Source organism: Sphaeramia orbicularis, chromosome 15, assembly GCF_902148855.1.
Source record: "Sphaeramia orbicularis chromosome 15, fSphaOr1.1, whole genome shotgun sequence".
NCBI lineage: Eukaryota > Metazoa > Chordata > Actinopteri > Kurtiformes > Apogonidae > Sphaeramia > Sphaeramia orbicularis.
The window spans coordinates 14,363,531-14,390,647 of record NC_043971.1 but is presented as its reverse complement, the minus strand read 5'-3'; the positions used below and the strand labels follow the sequence as shown (position 1 = coordinate 14,390,647).

The 27,117-nt window shown below is 37.3% G+C and overlaps 1 protein-coding gene across 1 annotated transcript in view; it reads left to right on the top strand.

The window, feature by feature from the left end:
* LOC115434580 (uncharacterized) overlaps positions 1–26,124 on the top strand; it is a 36,130-nt gene extending 10,006 nt beyond the window's left edge. The window contains exons 7-12 of the mRNA XM_030156616.1: positions 6,167–6,431; positions 6,549–6,818; positions 20,528–21,385; positions 22,206–22,334; positions 22,445–22,585; positions 23,520–26,124. Of these exons, the coding sequence (XP_030012476.1) occupies positions 6,167–6,431; positions 6,549–6,818; positions 20,528–21,385; positions 22,206–22,334; positions 22,445–22,585; positions 23,520–23,689 (1,833 nt within the window). The 3' untranslated portion in view covers positions 23,690–26,124. The remainder of the gene's footprint in view (positions 1–6,166; positions 6,432–6,548; positions 6,819–20,527; positions 21,386–22,205; positions 22,335–22,444; positions 22,586–23,519) is intronic.
* The last annotated feature ends 993 nt before the right edge of the window (positions 26,125–27,117 follow it).

The window sequence follows — 27,117 nt, the reverse complement described above, 5'->3', positions numbered from 1 at the left end:
TTTTTACATCCTTTGAAAAAATGTGGAAAAACATGAACAACTATGACCAAAATGAAATTTATTAAGAAAAAAAGTGCAATTTTAACAATTTATGCCATTATTTGGCCTCAGCTTCTCATTTTCACATGTTCATTACAACTTACAGATCACAGTGGATCTACAAATACACAAAACATTTAATAACAGACAGAATATTGGTACAATTACTCTTAATTCTCTTAAGACATTTGAGGTTATTCATATTTGTTCAGGTTTTTCCACATTTTTTGTAAAAGGCTAGTTTGTAAATGTTACAATTTTTGTGTAATTTTACTTTTTTTTTTTTTTTTTTTACACAAAAACAAAGAAAAATTTGTGGTTTTCATTATTTATAGGTTATTATGATAGTATTTTACTGGTCTGACCCACTTTAGATGGAACTGACCTAAAATTATTTTGACATCCTTGATTGTTATTATCCTAAGTTTCATTTTTTGTTTCACTAATTCATCCCACGGGCCAGACTAGACTCATTGGTGGGCTGGTTTTGGCCCCCGGGCCGCATGTTTGACACCCCTGGTCTAAACTTTCTTGTCTACATCAAGGTTTTTAGAATAGTCAACATCTGAACACTGACAGATTCTGGATTTTTTTTTTTTTTTCTGTTATTTCCTTTGGCAGCAGGTTGAACGTTGCAGACACAAACAGGCTCAATGCATTAATACAGTTATGAAAAAAAATTATTAGACCATCAAAAATAATGGCTATGCAATCAAGCACTAACTCCTGTGTGTATCATGTGACTAAAACAACAGAAAAGAAAACATGGAATGCCTAAAAGCACTGTTTTTGGCAGTACAATGCCATAGTTATTGATGTAAGAACTGAAGTGATTTTGGTTATTATTAAGAAAACCATGGAAAATGTCTAGATATCAACTCTTCATTTAAACTCTTATGAGCTACTTTTGTTGCTATCATTATATTCATCCAAACAAATGTACCTTTAGTTGTACCAGGCATTAAAATGAACAAGAAATTTAAGAAAACAAGGGTGGTCTAATAATTTTTTCTACCACTATGTCAGACTGGAGACACAGTTTGGGTGGAACTGGACTGTCTCACTGTTGTCAGAGAGGAGGATGCCGTCCAAGATGACCAGATGTTGGATAGCATCGTCTTCTTAATGTAATGGCTCTACACTAGAGTTTCATTTCATTTTATTTATTTATTTAGGCACCGACAATGCACAATATTCATTAAGCTTAAAAAGGACAGATGTAGTGTGCCAGGTTTTAGTACTAGTGTTAATTTCCACCTGTAGTCTCTGGGCAGGCTGATGTTATCATTAAAAAAAAACAGACATTATTAAAAACTAAAGCATACAAAAGCAACAGAGTTCTTTCAGTAACAGTATTTTCTACCAAGATGCACCAGTCATAGGAAATCCTTCTTGCTTTTAGCCATCAGACTTTAGAATCTGTTCCTCAGAATTTCAAACATTTTGAGTCTGGACCTGGACTATATCCTATTAAATTATCTCAGAGTTACAATAATGCTTAAGTTTGTACCTTTGGCACTTTATTATTCCAAGATATTTCTCTTTTTTTTTTTTTTTTTTGTTAATCTGCATATGTCTTTCTTGGTTTGTATATTTTCAGGAATGCGTTTTCTTCTATTTCTGAATATTTCTTACTGTTGTTGCAGTGTCTGGAACATCACAGTTTTCCTCTGGGTTTAATGAAGTATTCCAATCATGATTCTTATTTTTCAAATGAAGGATGTGCAGACATCATTACAAGATTTTCTTACATTTTTTACAATTGTATTTTGAGGGTCAAATCAGCCTCGGTTTATTATTAAATGCAGAGTAATCATATCTTATCACATGCTTGGATGAGATCTATGATTCATTAGTGAGAAATGTTCTGTGTTCATCTTTTACTTTTGTTTTTCCTTCTTCTGTCTGTTATCCCTGTCTGACTTTCAGCTGTGTCGTAAATATTTGTGCAGCTTTGTAAAACCAGACAGCCTTCAAGTGCTTAGAGTCTAATATAAATGTTAAAATAATGTTCTGTTTCCAGAGCAACTATATATGTATTGTTCTTGGACAATAAAAACATTAATTCAACTGGGACTCAAAAGTCATCTGTATCCCACTCTATCATTGTCTTTGAATCAGTTTTGTTTGGTTCACCTTCCTCTTGTGTTAGGGTCAGCACTGACCCATTTTAGGTTTTAAAATAGGGGTGTAGGAAAATATTGGTTCTGCAATATATCGCGATATTTCGTTTCACAATACTTTATCGATATTAAAAAGTACAGTATCGATATTTTTAGGTATTCATTAAAATGCAGATATTGTGGAGGTTTATGTTTGTTTTTCTTTTTTGTTTATATTTTATTATTATTTAACACTCTTGTTAAATAATGTTAGTTCCTTTGTTGGGATTGCACAAAAATAATGTTATATTAGTTATGAACATTTGAGAAGGATCTTAAACTGTAATGTCTGTAAAAAAATAATGTAAGTTTTAACACAGGAACATTTTGTGATGTAACATTAGATCCTGTTGTGATTAAATAAAAATGTGTTAGTATTTGTACATATTTCTGGTGTAATTCAATTCTTCAAGGAAAGAATCATTTAAAAAAAAAAAAAATTGCTTTTTAACAATATCCTGCTATATCGTGATATATCGTATCATGATCCTAGTATTGTGATTTGTATTGTATCGCCAGATTCTTGCCAATACACAGCCCTAGTTTTAAATGCATAAATGAACCACATAAAATTTGTTTATCGCATCAAGGCCTTTTGACTTTGTCAGGAACCTCTATTTCAACAAAATAATACAAAAAATGTTTTTACTAAATTATAAAATGATGTGGTTGAAATTATGACCTTTGTGCTGTGTAGGGGTCGGTTTTGACCCAGTTATAAAAATAAGATTATAAAGCAATAATTAGAGCCAAAGCTGAAATCATAAGTGTACTGACAGCCAGCTTCTCTCCCAATCATGTGAGCTTTTGGGATTCTCATTTTTCCATGTTATCCAGCATACCTGCACAAAAATAAAACAAGCAAAGACGGCATGTCCAGATGTGAGGTCAGTTCAGTACAGATTTGGTGACTTGCAGAATACACATTGAGGGGTATAGTGACAAAAAAAAAGGCCCAGACGCCCACACCAAAAATATTAAAACCAATATCTTCATAGATAAGGAAGTCTAACAAGGTAACTAAGAGATGAGAAATGAATTGGATGGTGGATAATTGTTAATGGCGTATTTTACAGCTGATTTAAGACATGGGTCAAAACCAACCCGTTAACATAAGAGATGGTAACAGAAAGCTAACACAAGAGGAAGGCTAAAGTTAACATAGCTTTTTAACATTGATAGATCACTTTATGCATTCAGTTTGTGGCATTATGTGAAGTACCTGAACTCTGTTTTATTTTGCATTATATTTCACCAGGCAGAAAATCTGAGAACTGTTGTGTTGGGTTTTACATCAGAAAAAAAAAGATGATCGTCATCTTAGGAAAATGGATATGATTCAAGGAAATACTTTTAATATTTAAATGAAATGATTAAGATGACTGATGATTGTATTATGTTTCTACCTCTGAAAACACAAAATATGTTATTATTTGTCACGTAATGTGAAAAGCAATAATGAAGTGATTATAGGACTAACTTCACTGTAGCATCACAATGTTTGGAAAAACACTGAGTTGTTATGTTGCAAATCAAGTATTTGAATGTTGACATTCATCAGACCTGCGTTCTCTGCTGTTTGTCATGCCTGACAGTTTGAGGAATGTCACAAATCAGCCCTTCTGACTTTAGGTCCTACATGATAAACGTTGCTGATGTTTAAGAAAATAAAATCTCTGCTCTAAAAGAAGTTCACCTGAGGTTAGTGCTTCTCAGATTCCCAAAATGGATAGTAAGCAGTGACCTATTTGAACTAGTGACTGGTGTTGAACACTAGATGGTGCTGTAGGCTCTCAAATGAGACTGATATACACGAACTTCTACATGTAATTAAAAGGGGTAGGAAAAGTGTGAAATTTAGAGAACTTTGATTCAGATATGTATCATTTAGACCAATCATAGAAAACAAAGTGTACATTTATCATACAAACATCATAGATTGACTCTTTAAGGAGGAGTCTCAAAACAGTGATTTTTAGGCCCAAGCCGAGTAAAGCCGGCGCAGGGCCTATTGAGTCTGCAGTGGGCGCATGGGGACGAAATCGCCAGTGACGCGGTCGCCTTTCGCCACTGTTGCCACTCTCACACACATTCACATTCACCGCACTGAGACCTTTCCGACGATGTAATAAATATGGGGTTGCCATAGAAACGGCTATATTGTTCTTGCTCAGATTCTTATTATTTTTCTTTACTTATTTTTTTTTTTTATTTATTTATTTTTCTTCTCCTGCTCTTTGAGCTCAAATTTGACCCCCTGAACACTTCTGAAAACTCACCAAATTTTGCCTAAAATTCAGAAGTGCGAGAAATTTAATTTACATATAGGTTTCGTAGATGTCGGTAAAGAAATGTTAGCGCAGCGCCCCCTTGAAAAGTGGAAATGCATTACGCCAATGGGAGCATGTCCAACGTAAAGTTTGTTGTAGAGCCACGGAAATCGGTACACGGATTCATCATGAGGAGACAAACAAAAAATATTATTATGGCCACGCCCCAAAACCAACCCTTAGTCGGCCATATTGGATTGAAATTTCCAAAATGCTGAGTCAGCATTTTCGCTGACGTCGTATTTTAACTATCTCCTCCTTGGCCATTTGGCCAAATGAGCTCAAAATCGGTGTACAGTATCTAGAGAAGTGGGGCATCAAAAGTTAGCCGAATTTTTTGGATAGGTGTCACCGTTTTTGTGTGACAACGTCGCAAACTTTGTAAAGTTTCTTTGTGAATTTACCATTACAAAAATTGCTTCAGCTCAGACATACGAGCACCAATTTGGCTCAAATTTGACTCAGACATCTGTCTCCCAGGCCTACACCTATTTATCAAAAGAAACTGAAATTTTGCACTACAGCGCCTCCTACAAAAATTTTTAATATTTTTTTATTAAAATTGCTTCAGTTCGGACATATGAACACCGATTTGGCTCAAATTTGACTCAGACGTCTATCTCCCAGGCCTACACCCATTTATCAGAAATATTTGAAATTCGGTGCCATAGCGCCCCCTACAATTTTACCTTTACGAAAATTACTTCACGTTAGACATACGAATACCAATTTGGCTCAAATTTGAATGAGTTGTCAGTCTCCCAAGCCTACACCTATTTATCAAAAGAAATTGCAACTTCGCTTGGTAGCGCCCCCTACAAATTTACCTTCACGAAAATTGCATCAATTCGGACATACGAACACTGATTTAGCTCAAATTTGACTCAGTGGTACATCTGGCAAACCTACACCCATTCAATGGTTGAAATGTATTTTTAGCTGCATAGCGCCCCCTAAAGATTTACTTAACCAAAACTTTCTTTAGTTCGGACATACAAACAAAGATTTGCCTCAAATTTGAATCAGTTGTCGATCTCCCAGGACTACACCCATTCATCAGAAGACATTGAAATTTGGTGCTAGAGTGCCACTTGCTGAACGATGGACATACTTCTACTGGACGTGCCCGTGGCGAGGGCCTTTAGATGCCGCTTGCGGCTTTAATTCTTTTTGTTGTTATATTTTATTTGTCATTATGCACCATAAAAGGGTTCTGTTATCCAAAGGTCTTATCATGTTGTCTGTGAAAAAGTTTCATGTGATGTAACCTGCCTTAAACTGGTTGTGGGTTGGTATTTAACAGATAATGATCAAACTGGTTATACCATCACTATAACATGCCCAGTGTTGAGTACTGATAGAACAGAGTTGCTGCAGAAGAAGCAACATTTGCACTGGTTCTTTCTCACACAGCAAATGTAGCAGGTTCTCTCTTTAAAGTGAGCATTTTACTAACAAGTACCTCAGCGATGGAAAAAAGAAAACGAACATTGTCAAATGGTGAGTACAAACAATGATGCACTGTGTAGGCAAAAGTAAATACTGCATATTATTCTGTTTGTAAACTTGTGATTGTGTTCTTCCCTCTAATTAAAAGAACCTCCAGATTTGTGCCTCATCCTTGTTGGATCACAGAGATGTGGAGTTAGATCTGTTGCAAATGGAATCTTAGGAGGAACAGAATTTGAATGGGGGAAAAGAACTGTTCAGAGTGAGACACATTCAGCGCAGGTGAACGGTAAGGTGATCCAGCTGGTCAAAGCTCCTGCATGGCTGAGGAGTTACCATCTGTGTGATACAGCAGAACTGGTCAAAGATGAACAGGTGCTCAGTGTGACCCGCTGTGAACCAGGACCACATGCTTTTATTCTGCTGGTTGAGGTGGACTTACCGTTCACAAGTGCATGTGCTAATGCAGTAAAGGCCCACTTAGAGCTTTATGGGGAAAATGTGTGGAACCACACTATTGTGTTGTTTACCTGTGGAGACTGGTTGGACAACATCACTATTGAAGAATAAATCACTGGGGAAGGAAAAGACCTGGATGAACTCCTCGACAGATGTGGGCAAAGGTACGTGTTTGATAGCACGAGGACTCGTCCAACTCTGAGTCAAACTCTTCTGCACCAGGTTGAGACTCTGGTGAAGAGAAATGGAGGAAGACACTTTGAAACTGATGAGAATGTGATCCAGAATATTTTCAAAAAGAGGCAAGAAGTGGACAAGAGAGCAGAAAACAGAAAACAAAGAAGAATCAAACACAAGAAAACATGGGAGAACACGGCAGGTGAGAAGACTTTTTATTAAAGTTACCATATAACCATGTTTGTTAAACTGTTCATGATTGATATGTCCAAATGTTGTCTTTATCAGACGTCTCTGAGCCTTTGATTTTATACCACTTAGAATTTTCACTTTGGTTTTGGAGTCTCTCAAGTTTGTTTTTCTAGTATACATTATGAGTAAGCCTAGACATGCGTTAGTGTAAATTTATGGACAAGAAAAATCTTTTGAATCGGTTTTGACCAATCGCTAATCTCTTTTCAGGATCTGAGGTAACCATCGTCATGCTCGGTTGGGTTTTTGGTGCAAAATCTGAAGTTAGTCGTGTCATTTTGGGCATACCTGAAAAAGAGGGAAGAACAGAAACATGTGTCAAAGACACAAAAGTCATGAAAAATGGACTGAAGGTGACTGTTGTAGATACCCCTGGATGGTGGAAATACTTCTCTGCCAGTTTGGTGCCAAATTCTGTCAGATCTGAGAAGAAGGCATTAGATGAGGATGAGGAAACAGGCCGCACATGTGCCAAAGAAAGATCCCACGACAAGGTTTCCTCTGGCCGTGCTTTCCTCTTAATGATACCAGCTGACACTTCATTTACCAACGAACAAAAGATCATAGTAGACAACATGAAACCTTTTGGTGAGACAATCTGGCAAAACACCATGGTGGTCTTCACCAGAGCTCAATGGCTTGGAAACTTTGACATTGAGCAGCACATTGAAAGTGAAGGGGAGGCTCTCATCTGGCTGGTGGAGCAGTGTGGGAACAGATACTTTCTCTTCACTGATGAAGTAAAACACCAGAGTGAACTTGAAGATCAGGGAGAGAAGCTGGTAGACATGGTTGTGGACATGGTGTCAAAAGATCAGAGCCTTCAGATACCTTCAAATAAAGACAAAGAACAAATGGCAGAAATTGGACACTGTACAGAGGAGGGAAGTCCTGAGGAACCAGTCGACCATGATCTTAAGAAGTTGGTAGAGGTCCTCCACAGAGAGTGGGAGTGGGGATCATGGGAAATGACAGAGTTTCTTGCGAGATTTGCTCAAAGACCAACAACCAGGTACCTAAGACGTGATGTAAGCATGGACATACTTGATGACTGTAAGTACATGTTTCCATAATTTTTCAGTTGTTTGTTCTAGTTCAAATCAGTACCTTAGATGGCAACTTTGTTCAGTTTGTTAAAGAGAAAAGTGCTCTCTAATGCCGCCCTTCCACTACATGGTACCAGCTCGAATCTGCCTTTTTGCATTTCCATTATATAAAAGAAACTGTATTTCACTGACAGTAAAGAAGATGCTGGTGAGTATTTTTAACACCATCATTATTTTTAATGTCTTCTCCATAAGCCTGTTTGTGATTATCAATTCGGGGTCAGTCTTTTGGCACTAAGTAAAGCCTCAGTCACAAAGCATCCTATGAAGGATGGGTTCACACGAATCTCCCAGTACGTACGAGTTCTGGAGTTCGTAGACATTCGTGGAGGGAGCAGTAGTTTCTTACAGCCGTCTTATGAAGTCGTCACGGCTGCCATTCAAAATGCAAGTGCAACGTGAGGCCTCTGTGAGAAAATGACGTGATTTTGTGTTGTACAAACACCGTACAGTTGTCACAGTCTTTGTAAGGGTGCCTTGGGACCCTCCTACATCAGACCTATGGGCACTTCATGAATTATTTTGTCGAGTGGTGAATGTACGTCAGCCCCACGTGAAAGTTACAGCGCTCTCAAGTCGATGGGAGGAAGATCATACGCAGTTTCAGAATATTTAGATCGGTATATAAACAGTGGCTGTGTATTAAAAGTCCCATTTTGTGATCATCGCATTCAAGATGTGGTAATAATGCCCACAAGACTGAAACTTCTACAGCTACAAGATGAAGAAGAGGAAGAGCCAGCGGTTGTGGCCGCTGTTTCAGTCTGACAGCAGCCGAAGAAGAGGGACATTCTAAAGCGCCTAACATAAAAAACAGCTTTACGTAGTTTAATGCCCCAGAACAGTGATCAATCATCACCAAAGTTCGTGTGGACATCTGTAATCATGTCCACTTTCACGTCTGCAAAAAAAAAACTTAACATAGTTTAATCTTAGAGTACTGTTCATTCATAATTTCATTCATTCATTTTTTGAACTGCTTTTTCCTCTAAACAGTTGCAGAGGCACCAGAGCCTATCCCAGCTTTAGAGATGTCCATGCATAATTTGGTGATGATTGATGCTCTTTTCAGACATTAAACTACGTTAACCTATTTTTCATTTAGAGTTTTAGAATGTGAATATGTGCGTTTATGTTTGGGATTGTGTGCTGTCCATGGTGCTGAATCAGCATTCCTGTGATGTATGCAGGAAAACTGACCTGTACTGTTATTTTCATTTTCATTTTATTTATTTATTTAGACAGGGACAATGGACAATATACGTTAACCTTAAAAGGGAGAGATGTATTGTACTGAGTTTTAGTACTAGTGCTAATTTCCACTTGTCGTCCCTTGGCAGGCTGATGTTATCATTTAAAAAAAAAAAAACGACATTAATAAAAACTAAAACATTAAAAAACAGAAAACAATGCATTTCTATAACTCCATCTATATGAAAATCTTTACTGTCAAAAAAGTCATAATGAGATATCAAATTAAGAAATTTGAAACAGAAGGTTTACGAATAAAACAAAGACGCACAAGAATAATAGAGGGAAGTGAACGTTAAAAACACTAACCGTCCGTCACACACATTCTCTCCATCACCCTGATCCCCCATTACCTGGGTACTGTGGACTGTGCATTATCTCTCTGCACCTGTTGTTTTTTCAAGCTTATTTTTCTTTAATAAAACACTTAATTCCTTTCTGCACCCAGTCCAGTCATTCACTCCATTTTGAAATTTGTATTCAACCCTGTCAAAGAATGGGACCAGTGCTGCACGAATGACACACTACTGCCTATAGAAACACCTTACGTCCACTTTAAGAAAGCCGTGCGAATCTTTGTCTGTGCGTTCGTTCGTGTGAATGCTGTAAGGGACCCCTAATAACAACGTAATGTGTTCTTGTGATCTACTTGCAGCCAGAGCAGGAACATGTGGGTCCTGGAATGGCCTCCTGATCAACGAACATCACGCGTTGTTCTTGCGTTGTTCGTAAGGCATCCGTTAGTGCGCCGTGCAAAAGGGGGTTTCGTACTGCATTCGTGGAAAATCTTGGACAAGATTACTCACCTGGCTATGAACTTAGGATAGGTCCATGAACACTTGATTCTTATAAGTCTGCCTAGAGAAGGTCATACGAAATGGTCCATAAATCATTCACACAGTGTTCGCAGCTGTTTCTAACAGCATTTGTGACTGAGGCTTTAGGGGGTCACAGATCCTCCTCTTTACAACACAGCAGCACACAGTACAACTGTATGCATCACTGTGTAATTAACTGTATTATGTTGTGTGGTTCTATTCCAGATGCAGGTGAGGCTCACATGAGGAGATGTGAAGAACCTTCTGTACAGATGGAGAGATCGACGTCGATGGATCAACTGCCTCCTTTGATCAAGGAAATAGTCAAAGGAATCTTAAAGAGATTAAAAGAATTAAACAAAGCAATACACAGCTGAATATTCGGTGATGAGGTAAAAAGAGCTTTGATGTTATCAAATAGATAATATTCTTGGAGGATCCAGGAAGGACAGAAAGTGAGAGAGAAAAGTCTTTTGTTTTTATTCATTTAAAGGGCATTGACTAGTCATGTATGTAGTAGCTTAAAATGAGCAGTGAATGTACATTTATCCTCATTTAAAAAAAAAAAAAAAAAAAAAAAGCACATTTGGGCATTGTTGTCTTGCCTCTGTTTCAGATCAAGGGTTTCCTTATCATTGTAACACAATTATTTTCACAGCATCTTCTACACATGTGAAGAAAACATGCTTTTCTACCACATTTTGCTGTCATTTACGGTTGCGTGATCCTCTAGGAATTGTATTATTTATTCATTCATTTATATTCACATTGTTTCCAGTTAGATATCATGTAGTGAGTCCAGTTTATTGTTGAAAGGCTGGAAATAATTTGGTTACATTTAACATACAAAATAGAAATGATTATTTTAAGGAATACAGTACATTCACTCAGAAAACTTTGAAGAATCACCCAAAGACGTGATACATACCTCATTAGTAAGCATTATTGTCTCATTTCCTTGCTTATGAGTATAATGTGAAAATCAATAACCTGTTTTTATTGTATTTTCCAGGATATGAGCTGTAACTTAGCAAAGTATAAATTTCTGCTCTTTACTGTTTGTGACTTTGTAGATCACTGCGCTCTGCAGTGTACATCTATAAATGATAAGTTGAGGCATAATATTAATTTAAAATGGCACTTATTTTTTGTCTTTCAGGGTATTCACATTTTTGTGAAAGGATATTTTATAGACGTAGACATTATCATAATTTAATTTCACGTTTTTTACACTACAACAAGGTCTGGTGAATGCGGAGGGTATTCAACCAAACCCCTCCGTCCAATCCACCTGTTTGGCAAGTTCACCACATGACTCTTTTTATAGGGATACCTGAAAGACAAAGTCTACGCTATGAGACCTGCAACAGTCACTGAATTGAGAGCAGCCATGGAACGTGAATGTACGCAAATATCAAGGGAAATGTTTTGTGATGTGTGCGATTCCACTGCTTGGTGTTGTCAGCAGTGTCTGGACCAGAACAGGTGGTGACAAAACAATAAAAGGATGTTTGTCAATTCTATTACATTTTGAAAATTAAATGAATTTAATAAACATCTACTTTACAATTATTTAAAGTGTGTATACATTTTTTTGGGACACCCTGTATATGCAGCTTTTTAACATCAATAAGTCTAACTAAATGCATTTAGTTTGTGGTGTTATTTTTTTTCTCCACATTTTAACCTTTCCTTAACTGACTTATCACCATTTATTTATTTATTTATAATATTATCCACTGCATTTTGCATTTTTTGATAAAAATCAGGAATTTGCCTACATTTGGTTTTGCTGTTCTTTTAGATATTCATAAAATCTCAGTGTAAATTCAGAGGGATTTATATGAAAACAGAAAACTGTTAAAAAAAAAAAAAAGTCACTTTTTCAGGAAAATAATACAGCAGCTGAACAAAAAAATGAAACTAATATTCATCAAACTACTGAACATGGGTTTTACTGGTGAATCAGTGTTGCTGAAGGTGACAGTGTTTCCATGTTCAGCTACAGATCCTCTGAATGTCCAAATCTGATGACGGTTTAAAGCTGCAAAACTGTATTTACCTGAATAATTTACATGTATTGATAAGATTAATGATTTAAAAGTTATCATATGTTTTAGATCAGTGGGTACTTTTGATCACCTGCAGCTCCTTAGGTCTTTGAGGGTTAAATATAACAGTCAGTGAAATGATAGATAGCGTAGATCTTGAGCCAATAGTTCTCTTAACATGAGAAACACCATAATTATCGTGATCAAAAATGTACAGGATATTGAACACTAGATGGCAGTGTTGGCCTGCTTCACCAAAGACAAAATCAGACTTACAGCTTCATTGTGCAGACCTCAGATTTATTTCCCCTGCAGAAATTTAATGTAACAGCACTTCAGCAATGATTATTTAGTGTGAGATTAAAGTGGTTAAATAAATCCTGTAATTTTTAATAGGCATGTTAAATTTTGATATTGACTTGTCTTCTGGAAGAGTATACCTGACACTCTACTAAAGAACTGGAAGTAATAGCTTTTACCTCCGTAATTGCTAAACACCACCTCCTTCTAAACTGGAAATCCGCAACAGCCCCTCCAGCAAACAATGGATTAACGTGGTTATGTCCTTTTTAAAAGTAGAGAAAATTAGTTATTCAAAATGAGGAAACTCGAACAAATTCTACAATAAAGAGCAACCGTTGGTGAATTTTTTTGAGACAATGTAATTACATTTATTTATTTATTTATTTATTTATTTATGTGACCAGTTTAATTATTTTTACACAGACTATCTTTTAGTATTCTTTTCATTGTATCGTTTGTTGGGTTTCATTGTTATTTTATATGCAAATCAAAATCTAATGGTGTATACAAACATGGTTAATTTTCAACTTTCTTTGTCATATGCGTTCAGGGTACAAGTACCATGGCAATGAAACAAGTGTGCCCTGGCTCTCTCTGCCCGGTATAAAAAATAAATAACAAACAAATAATCATAGCAACAGTAAAAATACTTAATAAATAGCACTATCCCTCCTATTGTAACACAGAAACACAAAATAAATAAATACAATTCTAAAAGCTGTAAGTCAGGCTGCAGGTTTCCAGCTTCCTCCTTCTGGCTGAGCTGCTGTTCAGCAGCCGTGCAGCCTGAGGAAAAAACCTGTTTCTGAAGCGAGTCTCTAGTCCGGGTTTTGTAAGCTTTTTAAGCGCTTTTCTGACGGTAGATAATAAAAGAGACTGTGTACGAGATGACTTGTGTCCTGTATGATGCCAGGATATGTAAGTATATGTAAGTGCCTTTGTTCCTCTTATATACACATAAATATAAAATATGAAACAGAAATTCTGATATTGACAATATACATTCAGAAAATTCTGTATAATGATATGTATATGTAGTATTGAATTAGTAAAAACTTTATAAGCTGCTATTAGGTGACCAAAACAAGGTTTAAAAAAATCTGATATCATGTGTGACTCAACTGAGAGCAGAATGTAATGATGAGAATTCAAGTGTTTTGGTGCTCCGTGAAAACAACAGTGACAGTTAAAGCAAAGAGATTTTCATCAGTAAAACTATGGTTCAAGGTCACTTCATTTATGCCTGTGGGTAGATTTGTTTTGTAGACAGTGATTGCATATTTTGACTCTGAAAAAGCCACACACTTGAACCTGTTAGGCAGGTTACTTCATTTAGTGTCAAAACAAGACAAAAAGTGCTGTGTCCACCATTCATCAGTACAGCAGCATGGATAAGTAAAAGGATGAAATAAATAAATAAATAAGATCAAATAAATAAAAACAAGATGCAATAAAACACAATAAAAAAACTCAAGAAAATAAAAACAGTATCTGGGATAAAAACCAAGATAAGAGCATAAAATTCAAAAATTAGAGGTCACAAAATAATAGAGCAAAGAAATAGGATAAATAACTAAATAAGTAAATAAAGTGCAATGTCACTATTTCTTATTGAGCTCAATGATGGCGACAGGAACAAAACTGTTTCATAACGCTGTGTCCTGCACCTTTCAATCTCTAGAAGAAAATAATAAAGAAAAGGATTAGGTGTGAATGCATTTAAAGTCTATATCAGTTATTTCTAAAGCAGACTTGTGTAAAACTTTTAGAGTAAAAGGTTGATGACATTTATGAATACTGTTATTGTAATTAAAAAGTACAATCACCACCAGTGATTTATCTGTCTCTTTCATTTGTTCATGGAAATAGAAAAAGACAAACAAAAACATATAGAACATTATAAATAATATACAATATACAAAAAGCCTTGATTAAACAAAGACAGAAAACATTAAAATAATTAAAACTGTAATAATACTGAATCAAACTCTGGTCTGAAAGGGATGTTGTTACGCCCGGGCTAGGGGACCCAGGGTGCAACATGAAGTTTGTGATCACTTTTCCTCACTCCCAAGCCATAGAGAAAAAAACCCTGGACACGGGTTTTGCAAGTTTAACAAAAAGGTGATTTATTTTACAAGGTGCAACATAAGGTTATTGAAAACTAGACAGAAAGGTAACTGAAACTTCAGGGTGGGCTCTGGCCAAAACAACAAACAAAACTGCACTAATGAGAAATTAGGTTGACCTGCAAAATAAAAGAAACCAAAATACAAGGTCTAACCTTTCTACCAAAAACAGGAGAAAACGAGATAACACAACAGATCAGCCCACCCCTACTTCTGAACAGGACTGCTGCCGAAATGGAGGCGGGGTTGGGAGTGGAGGAAGAGCGACACCGGTGATTGGCCCAGCTCCGCGGTCTTTAAAGGGCCGCCTTCCGTCGCTGCTCCAATCACAGGGGAGCATCCGGCTCAGCACCTGTAACATATCATCCACTCACACGCACAAAGAAGGACACACCCACGGAGTGACACCACGATCCACCTATGGGTCGTAACAGATGTGAAATGCATTTTTCCTAATTCTAAATAAACACACTGAGCAAAGAAAAGTGAAACTATCAACCTGGAGGACACGTTGAGTCACCAGAGGAATATTGTCTACTGCAAAAACAATATCACATGTACCAGCACTTTTATGGAAAGTTATAATTAGATTTGGACTAAGTGAGTTTTACATCTAATAGGAACTGTTTCTCATCTACCCTTAAATGTCCAACTGTAAAGAAAACTTTTAGAGTCTGAAGTAGTTGAGATAGATAAGAAATAGGGCTGCATGATATTGTAAAAAACTGACATTGCGATTTTTTTTTTAACCCTGCGATATATATTACTATATGAAAAAATACTCAGGAGGATATAATAGCTGTGTGGCACCATCGTAAATGGTCAAACTAAATAGTTGTCATTTCTCGTTGTGGCAACAATTGCAAGGCACTGCCGACACAGAACACGTTTTAGTATCATCCTTCTTGTACCCGAAATAATTCCAGATAACTGACGTTTCTTTTCTTTTTGGCATCAAGTCTTAGTTACAGTGCTTTTCACTTGTTTGTTGCTCATTTTTCAATGTTGTTACCAGCGACTCACTTAAAACTGATGAAGAACGTTTGTGATTGGTGGATCGCTGTGTTCAGTGTGTGTGAGATACCCTTGAACTTAGACGAGAACACGCTGAGTTCATTTGCCTCTTACACTGCAGGACCTGCGATTGAACTATTGCGCAGACATACATTGCAATGACGTTGTTTAAATGATATATTGTGCAGCTCTAATAAGAAATGTTAACTTTACCAAATTGATTCAGATTTACATTATTTTGTCCCATTGTGGAAAACAGAAAGTATGCGTTCTAGATTTTTCATTAATGGAGGAGGATATGTCATTTAACAGTTTGAAAGTGACGCCATGTTATACACAAAATATTATTTAAAAATGCACGATAACATTTTTTTTAACAGACTGACTCAGATCAGTTTTTGTTATATTTATTTTATTTACGTTATTGTGCACAATAAAAGAATTCTGTCAAATGTGTTATCATGTTGTCTGTCAAAACGACTCATGATGTGGTTGTGAAATGCACCTGGCACCTGGAAATAGACCTGCCTTAAAATAAACGTTTGGTTTGTTCTTTGCCTGTACTCATCAAACTGGTTATACCAACACTATAACACGCCCACACTGCATATAAAGAGCGGACACACCTCCTGCACCCAGACCACAGGACTCTAACATGGCAGCAGAACCTGACGATCTCACAAATGCAACGTTATTGTTTCTTGATGGAACATGATGGTGAAATACAGGGACATTAGTCCTATTTGTAAAAGGTAGTAGCAGGTTGTTTGTTCTCTCTTTAACGTGAACATTTTATTAACAAGTACCTCAGCAATGGAAACAAGACGACGAAGAGACTCAATGGGTGAGTACAAACAGTGATGCACTGTGTAGGCAAAGTAAATACTGTATATTACATATTATTCTGTTGGTAAACTTGTGTTTTTAATTGTGTTCTTCTCTCTTATTAGAAGAACCTCCACATTTGTGCCTCATCCTTGTTGGATCACAGAGATGTGGAGTTAACTCTGTTGCAAATGGAATCTTAGGAGGAACAGACTTTGAATGGGATAAAAGAACTGTTCAGAGTGAGACACATTCAGCAAAGGTGAACGGTAAGGTGATCCAGCTGGTCAAAGCTCCCGTGTGGCATAGGAGTTATCATCTGTGTGATACATCAGAACTGGTCAAAGATGAACAGGTGCTCAGTGTGACCCGCTGTGAACCAGGACCACATGCTTTTATTCTGCTGGTTGAGGTGGACTTACCTTTCACAAGTGCATGTGCTAATGCAGTAAAGGCCCACTTAGAGCTTTATGGGGAAAATGTGTGGAACCACACTATTGTGTTGTTTACCTGTGGAGACTGGTTGGACAACATCACTATTGAACAATACATCACTGGGGAAGGAAAAGACCTGGATGAACTCCTCGACAGATGTGGACGAAGGTACGTGTTTGATAGCATGAGCACCCGTCCAACTCTGAGTCAAACTCTTCTGGACCAGGTTGAGACTCTGGTGGAGAGAAATGGAGGAAGACATTTTGAAACTGATGAGAATGTGATCCAGAATATTCTCCAAAAGAGGGAAGAAGTGAACAAGAGAGCAGAAAACAGAAAAAGAAGAATCAAACACAAGAAAACATGGGAGAACACGGCAGGTGAGAAGACTTTTTATTTATTTTTTTATTGGGAAGCAAGTGCAAATCAATATATGTATGTCAGTGCAGACAAGAAATTTAAACATATAAACATACATGTGCCAAGACATGAACCAAGATGTAACTCAAAAAAATAAATAAGATATATGTATAAACTAGGGTTAGGAATCTTAGTTGTAAGGCCGATATGATACGCATCTTGACTTGGCGGTGCGAATACTCCATGGGAAGCAACTGGGTTGTCAGCCTCCTGTTGAAGAGAACAACATGGCATTTATACAGGTATTTATGTCAGGTGACAAACAGTAGAGAGGAGGAGAGGCTGTAAATTCACAGGTGAGGTTAAATCATAATGGATATGTGAGTCATGAGAACAACATTACAGAATGCATTAAATTCTTGTATTGTCTTAAGATATTCAGATATGCATCATAAACATGTCAATTACTGATTTTTTTTTTTTTTTCTGACTATGATTGTTTGCTCATTTGATCAGCTATACATGACATGAAATTATGATTGCAAATGCAAAAAAACATCAACTTTCAGGAGTACTGCCTTCGAGCACTTTTGTGTCCCCACCAATGTCAAAATCCAACCTACTCGCTTGTTTCTGGTAAAAAAACAAACAAACAAACAAACAAACAAAATTCAGTGCAGTTCAATGAGCTTGATTATTTATTAATCAAATAAGACCATGACTTTTTACAAAGTGGCTTTAGTTCAATTTCAGAACAGGTGCCTCACATTCAGTCAGGGGAAAAAGTTAGGACTTTGTTTCCAAAGTTTTTTCTCTGCATGTTTCTAACACTCAACTTCTTGCTCCTTCACCGAATCAGTTTGTAATGAAATGTATTTGTAATGAAGGTAAAACAGAAAAAGGTTCTGTCACTTTAAGAGACACCTGAGCAAGATATTCTGGGATGTGCTGTTGGATATGTATGACACTGTTTAGGGGAGTATCTCCGGTATGAAGGGCTAAGGAAGTATCTGTGGTTTGTAGGGCAGTATTCAGATAGGTTAAGAAGTTGATCAGTTACGCAGTACCCGTTCATAAACCACATGTCGTCACTTCCCTTCTATGTCTGTCAGATTCACATACACACATTACAGTATTCATCCGCGGCGCTCGTGCCACAGTGCATCCGCGAAGCTCAGACTGTTAGTGTACAGTGTACACATCCGCGAATCCTCGGCACATGTTAACGTGGGTCTAAAGGAAAGAAAAACTTTCCCCAATAAACAGTAACACTTTTAAATGCTAGTAAAATATATATTCTGTTGAACGGATTGAATTTTATTGATACAAAAATTCAATAACCAATGCATTGCGATACCATTCCAAACTTTTCATTCACTCGCAGTTTCTCTACCGGTGCACTCAGATCGTGCACGCGCGTGTCGGTGTATCAATGCGTATTGGATAATCTTCCCATCCCTAGTATAAACACATGTCCACACGTATACACATACATACATGCATCATTACAATTGGCAGTCATACCTAAATCAATAAAAGATAAAAGAAAAATAATACAAAACACCTGCAGATTTTATAGTCCCTTAAAGTTATACCTACCGGTGTGGCATGTCTCACAGCACTTAGTAAAAATGTGAACATGAACAACCCACCTCCCTCCAAACCCCCGCACGCTTCCCCTTGTCTGAGCTCTGAGGTTTGCTAGGATCGCCCCCTGTTGCCTGAAAAATCACGATAAAACAGCTGACAATGACACGTCACAGGAACAACAAGTGACCCTTCTGAGGAAGGCAACAGGTTGTAACTGAAACATGTTAAGGTAAAAGAATTAACTCTTTTTCCATCTGTCTGACAAAAATAAAAGGAAATTTGTATCACAAATTTCTAGCGACCCCAGACATTCAAAACGGAAACTTTTTTTTTCTTTTGCTAAAATTAATTTGTTTTTGGTCATGTAATAGTTTGCTGTACTACGTTTTAAATAAAAATTCATTTTAGATGACATTTAGTCTGTATAATGTATATTATTATGGACGGAGGCAGAAAAGCCAGGTGTAGATTACTACACAAAGTGAGAATTTTATTTTCCTTGGTCAGGATATGTACAGTCAGTCCAGCTTGGATTTACAAGGCTGACAATTAATTCTGAACAAACAATAACTCAAACTATGAATTATGAAAGAGCTGCAGCATCTGAAACCAACCACAAGAACATTTGAAAGATAAACAGTACCACAGTGCTTCAGTTTATTAGTAAGGTTTTTTTTGGGTTTTTGTTCTTTATCAATTAAAATAAATTTCATGCGACCCCATTTGAATTCCAGGTGATCCCATGTGGGGTCCCAACCCCAAGGTTGAAAAACACTGGCATATGGTTAAAGTTTTGCCCGGAATCATCATTTAAAAGCATACATTTTGGAGAGAAGTCAATCTCTAAACCAAGTGTTTCAGAGAGAAGTTTTACAACTTGTTGCCAGAAATTTTGAGCTGACGGACACTCCCACATAATATACAAGAATGTCCCTATTTGATTCAAGTCACATAAAGTACAATTTGGAGAAGGAGATAGCTTAATCATGAAATGTCACTTTGGTGTTAAATAAGTATGATATAGGCAGTTGAGATTGGTTAATTTATTACTTAGATTTTTTAAGGAATGAGTAATATTCCTCCACACTCTAGGCCAGTCTATAGATGATTCAGCGCAATCCTTGTTCCACACGTTTATCACTGAAGGATTCTCTGCATGTTCCAACAAACTAGTATAAATTGCAGACGTGTCCTTCAATTAGCCCCAATATTCTCTTAACTAATTCCATTACTGGATGATTAGTAGGTTTCCTGTCAATCTATACACCTGCTGCCCTCAAGGCAGAACGTAATTGTAGATATAAAAAGAAGAAGTTTGACGACAGTTTAAAGGTTTCACTCAAATCCTGAAAGCTTCTTAATTCATCATCGTTCATAATATCTCCTAAACTGCAGATTCCTGATTTAAGCCACTGAGGTGAAATAAAGTGCTCTCCACCAGATTTTAGAAAACTGTTATAGAATATTGGAGTACTTGCATGTCATTTAGATGTCCAATTATATAATCTGTATTTTTATTAAAGTTACCAGATAAACATGTTTGTCAAACCGTTCATGACTGATATGTCCAAATGTTGTCTTTATCAGACGTCTCTGAGCCTTTGATTTAACATCATTACTTGGAATTAGAATTTTCATTTTGGTATTGGATTCTCTCAAGTTTATTGTTTTTCTACTATACATTATAAGTATGTCTAGATATGCATTAGTGTTACATTTATGGACAAGAAAAAAAAACTTTTGAATCATTTATGACCAATCACTAATCTCTTTTCAGGATCACCCATGTCTGAGGTAACCATCGTCATGCTCGGTTGGGTTTTTACTTCAAAATCTGAAGTCAGTCGTGTCATTTTGGGCATACCTGAAAAAGAGGGAAGAACAGAAACATGTGACAAAGACACAAAAGTCATGAAAAATGGACTGAAGGTGACTGTTGTAGATACCCCTGGATGGTGGAAATACTTCTCTGCCAGTTTGGTGCCAAATTCTGTCAGATCTGAGATCATGAAGGCATTAGATGAGGATGAGGAAACAGGCCACACATCTGCCAAAGAAAAATCCCACGACAAGGTTTCCTCTGGCCGTGCTTTCCTCTTAATGATACCAGCTGACACTTCATTTACCAACGAACAGAAGAAGATCATAGAAGACAACATGAAACCTTTTGGTGAGACAATCTGGCAGAACACCATAGTGGTCTTCAATAGAGCTCAGTGTCTTGGAAACTTTGACATTGAGCAGCACATTGAAAGTGAAGGGGAGGCTCTCATCTGGCTGGTGGAGCAGTGTGGGAACAGATACTTTACCTTCATTGATGAAGTAAAACACCAGAGTGAACTTGAAGATCAGGGACAGAAGCTGGTAGACATGGTTGTGGACATGGTGTCAAAAGATCAGAGCCTTCAGATACCTTCAAATAAGGACAAAGAACATATGACAGGAACTGGACACCGTACAGAGGAGGGAAGTCCTGAGGAACCAGTCGACCATGATCTTAAGAAGTTGGTAGAGGTCCTCCACAGAGAGTGGGAGTGGGGATCATGGGAAATGACAGAGTTTCGTGCAAGATTTGCTCAAAGACCAACAACCACACACCTAAAACGTGGCAGAAGTATTGACAGACCTTTTGAGTGTAAGTACATTTCCAGATTTTTCAGTTCTTTCCTGTGGTTCGTATCAGTACCTTAGATGGCAACTTCATTCAGTTTCTTTCAAGAGAAAATGTGCTCTCTAAATGTCCTTGACCACATGTCTTTTGGATACAAACAGAAAGTTTTAATATCAAAAACAAGGAAATATATATTGTAGAGAACACCTATCGGGTTCAGGTTACACAGGCCATTCCTTTGAATGCCCCCCCAGGTCTCACTGTCATCACCCAGTAGAACAATAAAGTCCCCAGCTGGGCCTTGTAGAACCACATCCAGGGACTCCAAGAAGGCTGGGTGGACTGACAACAGCCAGAGTCTGTTCCCAACCCAAAAGAGCAGGGACACAATCCTCTCATTCACTGGGATAAACTCCAATGTACACACATCAAGAAAGGGGGGTGGGGGGGGGGGTGGGGGGGCAGAGGTAACCCTACACCTGCTCATTGCTTCTCACCTTGGGCGTTGCTAGGACACAGGAATCCAGCCTTTTTCATGGAGGCTAGTTGTAGAACCCCAACTGTATGTGGAGGAAAGCTTGATTACATCTAGCTGGTATCTTCAACCTCCCACACCACCTCAAACTCCTTCCCCAGTGAAGAGGTGACATTCCTTGACCTTAATGCCAGTTTAGACCACCAGGGATCCACACTGCTCCAGGGGTCTGGAGCAGGAGGTGATATGACAACATTTAGGCGAAATAGTGTTAACTGAACATTAAGTGACCATTAGGATCATCATTACCATTGTGTGTTTGCTTGTTTTGAAGAAAGCTAACATCAAGCTGATGTGATTTTAATGCAGTTCCAAAGTCGAGCCATATGAGAGAAGAGATAGAAAAGATATTAAGAGATGAACTGTGTGGAAGAAGTCTGGAAGAGGTGTTGGAGACTGCACTGCAAATATACTTCCAAAGAGAATGTGGAGCATTTGGTAAGTTACATTTAAAGAGGAGTTAAACTTACAGTATGAAACATTCTGAATACACAGAACGAATGTTTTTCTTTCTTCAAAATTAAGATTTGATTTTTCATTTTGTACAGATATCCTGTCGATAATGTTTGAGAAAGACCGGTTCAAGTCTGAGTGGAAGCAGCTGCTTGAGAGGGAGTGGGCCAGGAGGGAAACGCGAATGATCGAATATGCCCTCGCAAAATATTTCACTGACAGTAAAGAAGATGCTGGTGAGTATTTTAGCATCTTCACTGTTTTTAGCTTACCGGCCGACAGGCCGTAAGCTGTTGTCGCTATGTGGCGTCTGTCAGCGTCATCTGTTGTCTGTTACAAAAACTTCAATCGTCTTCTTCTCTGAAACAATTCCAATTGACTTCAAACTTGGTATACAGCTTCTTTAGGATGATGTCAACAAAAGTTAGTGAAATTATTTGGCTCCAGATCTGATTCTGGATTTGGTGCAACTTTGAAAAATGTCCCCATTATTAGAGATTGGAAGTGGATGGATGCAATAACTCAGTAAATATAAATAATATCCAGTGTAAATTTCTACAGTCCAGCCCTGATGGGGAGATGAAAGAAACATAATGTCCACATGCTGATCAGGATCTTCTTCTGGATCCGGGAATTTACGGGCAATTTAACATGGGCTCTTATGGGGAAAAAATTTCAATCGTCTTTTTCTCCCAAACTACAGTTCTGATTGACTTCAAACTTGGTATACAGCTTCTTCATGATGATGTCAACACAAGGTATTGAAATTATTTCGATCCGGATCTGATTTGGTGTGACTTTGAAAAATTTCCCCATTATAACAGATAGGAAGTGGATCGATACAATAAATCAGTATCAATCATATCAAGTTGGAATTTGATTTTTTAACAGATCTGATTGGAATATGAGCAAAACATGGGCTATTTGTGTAATAGAATAAATACACATAACTGGGTGATAATAAATGGCATCTGGATACATTTTCCAAAGCTTTTAATTTGGCCGGTAAGCTACAGGGCCATTGGTCCCATTTTTAATGTTGTTTCCATGTGTCTGTTTGTGATTATTCATTCAGGGTCAATCTTTTAGTGGCACTAAAGAAAGTCCCTGATCCTCCTCCTTACAACACAGCAGCACAATATAGTGATGTGTTGTGTGGTTCTATTCCAGATGCAGGTGAAGCTCACGTGAGGAGCTGTGAAGACACTTCTCTTTGGACGGTGAAATCGACACCTTTGAAAAGTTCTCCATGGATGGATCAACTGCCTCCTTTGATCAAGGAAATAGTCAAAGGAATCTTAAAGAGGTTAAAAGAATTAAACAAACCAGTACATAGCTGAATATGAGGTAATGAGCTAAAAAGAGCTTTGATGTTGTCAAACAGATAATATTCTTGGAGGATCCAGGAAGGACAAAAAGTGAGAGAGAAAAGTCTTTTGTTTTTATTCATTTAAAGGCCATTGACTAGTCATGTATATAGTAGCTTAAAATAAGCAGTGAATGTACATTTATCCTCATTAAAACAAAAAAGCATTTGGGCATTGTTGTCTTACCTCTTTTTCAGATCAAGGGTTTCCCTATCATTGTAACACAATTATTTTCATGATAAAATGTGATTAATTTCTAGTTCACAACAGCTGTTTCCATGGACTGATGTTTGCTCTACTTGTCTACAATACCTCAGTATAATGATTTGTTTTTGTTTTTTGTTTTTTTTTTGACCCACTTATAGAACTGAATTTTCCCCTGATGTTCAGTAAACCTCGCCTGTATCTGTATTTGGATCTTGATGTCAGTTCCCTAAAATGCACAGTGAGCAAAGGAGGATTAAAGACCGATGAGGCTAGATGGAGGCATTATAATCAGAGCTATGGCTTTTCCAAAGCGATTTTGGCGATCAGACCGATGACATGTAAAAGCAGCACAACACACTGGTCACAAAAGGTTGTCTTCATCTATATATCTCCATTCAGCAGTTGTATAGATCTTTAAATAATCAAATTCATGTATTTGTCTCTTGCATCACTTACTGTCAGATTCTGCTACATTGTTAATCGAATTAAAAGTTAACCATAATTTTCCACAAACATTCATCTGACAAGGATCATAAAATCCAGACAAAATAACAGACAGATGATGCAACTGTTCCACACTTAGTATCAAATCAACATTTATTTAAAATGACAGCTCCAAGGTAAAGGCCTTAACTCCTCCTTTCACATCTCTGGTGGGAGGGGCTAAGACACAAGCTGAGGAGTCGAAGTGAGAACTGAGGAGTTAAGACAAGTATTTAGTGACTGTGTGTGTTTCCAGGTTCCCTCCCAGCTCCTCTGGACTCCCCTCCCCTCCAGATACTTGTCAGAGATAAACATCAGCTTCGGTGTTTCAGGTTTGGTGGCATTCGTTGATCAGTTTCCTCCTGTTTCAGGTTAGGTTAGAGTATCATTTTCTTTCCATAAGTTCTGTTAGCAGTCACCATAAAATTCCTGTTCATGGTGGTTCTTGGGAGCTGGGGACGAGGGGAGTCTATTCCAGGGTTTCCCATGTAACATTAAAATATACGCTGTAAATATTGTAATTATTAGAGTTTAAAAACATGTATAATGCTGTAGTAAAAAAGACAACATATACCTTCCTGGCAAAGACAACAAAATGGACAAATTATGTAACTAGTTGTCCTAATCTAAATATTCTAGTATATAGGGAATATTTGTTTTGTGTTCTGTATCTTTGAGCTTCATGGAGGAAGAGTCATGTTGGTGCAGTTTGTAGCGGTGTTTTCACATCCATCTACTGAGAGTTTCTGTGTTCACAGTGTTTAGGTACAAGCAGGATTTGTGATATAATAACAATAATAATACATCACACTCGTGTTGCACTTTTTTCGACACTCAAAAGCACTTCACAAACAAACAGAACAGCAAGAAAAAAAGAGGCTCAAGAAAATGCAAGTTTGAACAGGTGATTTTTGAGTGGTGATTTGAAGTTTGTATTGAGTCTGAGTTCCTGATGTTTTGTCAGAGTGAGTTCCATAGGGTGGGGGCAGCTGCAGTGAAAACTCAGTCCCCCAAGGTCCGGCGATATCACTGCTCAGACACTAAAGAGTCTAAACTTTCTTGTCTATATCAAGGTTTTTGGAAGAGACGTTATCAGAAAACTGACAGATTGTGGATTTTCTTTTCTGTTGTGTCATGAAATCTGTCTCTGCAAAATATTTCACAGACAATAATGTGACAGGGACATAACTGTTGCCCCTGTTCACCACCACAGTGGATCTGAAATTAATCAGGCAAGATCTTATTGAAGTGTAGACTTTCAGCTTTAATCCAAGGGATGCAACAAAAATACTGAATTAACTATTTAATGATTACAGCCTTTGTCCCTCCTGTACGTCTCTCCTTCATTTCAGTTTCCACTGTTCGTTGCATCCAGATCATTATAAAATAGCCATTTTTTACAATTATATTTCAATAGTTAAATCAGCCTTAATTCATTATTAAATGCAGAGTACTTATATCATCTTTACAACATGTTTGGATGAAAACGTCTAAGATTTATTAGTGAGAGATATTCTGAGTTCAGTTTTTACTTTTGCTTTTAATTTCTCTGCCTGTTATGGCCTTTCTGAGGTTTGGCTGTGTTGTAAATATTTGTATAACTTTGTAAAAGCAAACACCCTTCATGTGCTTAGAATCCGGTCTGCTATGGTAACACAAAACTTTATACATATATTGTTATCGAACAATAAATATATTAAATAAACTTTGACTTAACAGCTTTGTCTTTGAATCTGTTCTGTTTGGTTGAAGTGAATATATATGCAGCTTTTTAAATTCGATAAATCATTATACGTATTTAGTTTGTGGTGTTATGTTAAATACCAGTACTGTTTTATGTGTTTTATTTGGCATCAGGTAGAAAATCTGAGAACTGTTGCGTTCAGAAAAAGAAAGAGCAACATCATCTGAGGAAAATGGATGTGATTCAAGAAAGTACTTTTAATATTTAAACTAATTAAGAAGACTGATGATAGTATTATGTTTCTACCTCAGAAAACACAAATTATTCCACTAATTGTCGTTATAATGTGAAAGCCAGTGACTAAGCCATTATAGGATGAACTTCACTGCAGTATCATACTGTCTGGAAAATCACAGACTTATCTTATGAAACAAGTATTTCAACAATGTCAATTGTATCAGCCCTGCGAACTCCTCTGTTTGTCATGCCTGAGGGTTTGAGGAATGTTGCAGATCAGCTCTTCTGACTTAAGACCTGTACTGTCCTGACAACAGTTGGTTATATTCTGCTCTAAACGAAGTTCATTTGAGGTTTGTCCTTCTCAGACACTCAAAATGAAAAGTAAACAGTGATCTATTTCAGCTGGTGACTGGTGTTGAACACTAGACGGTGCTGTAGGCTCTCAGATGAGTAACTACTGCATCCCAAACCTTCCTTCAGTAAATGTATGTGTAAGGGTAGAGACTGCGATCTGGTAGGATCGGCGATTCTACCAGTAGAGACTCCGATTGTAGTCTCTACTGGTAGAAACTCTGATCCTGCCAGTAGAAGGGTTAGGGTTAGGGTTCGGATCGGAGTTTCTACCAGTAAAGACTCTGATCGCAGTCTCTACCCTGACATATGCAAGTCTGAAAGGTCTATCAGCTTCTTATTATATATTGTTTTTTGTTTGTTTTTTTAATCATTTTGACTGATACATTAATTTGTTTGTTGTATTTTACAGCTGAAGACTTTTAAGGTTGAGCTC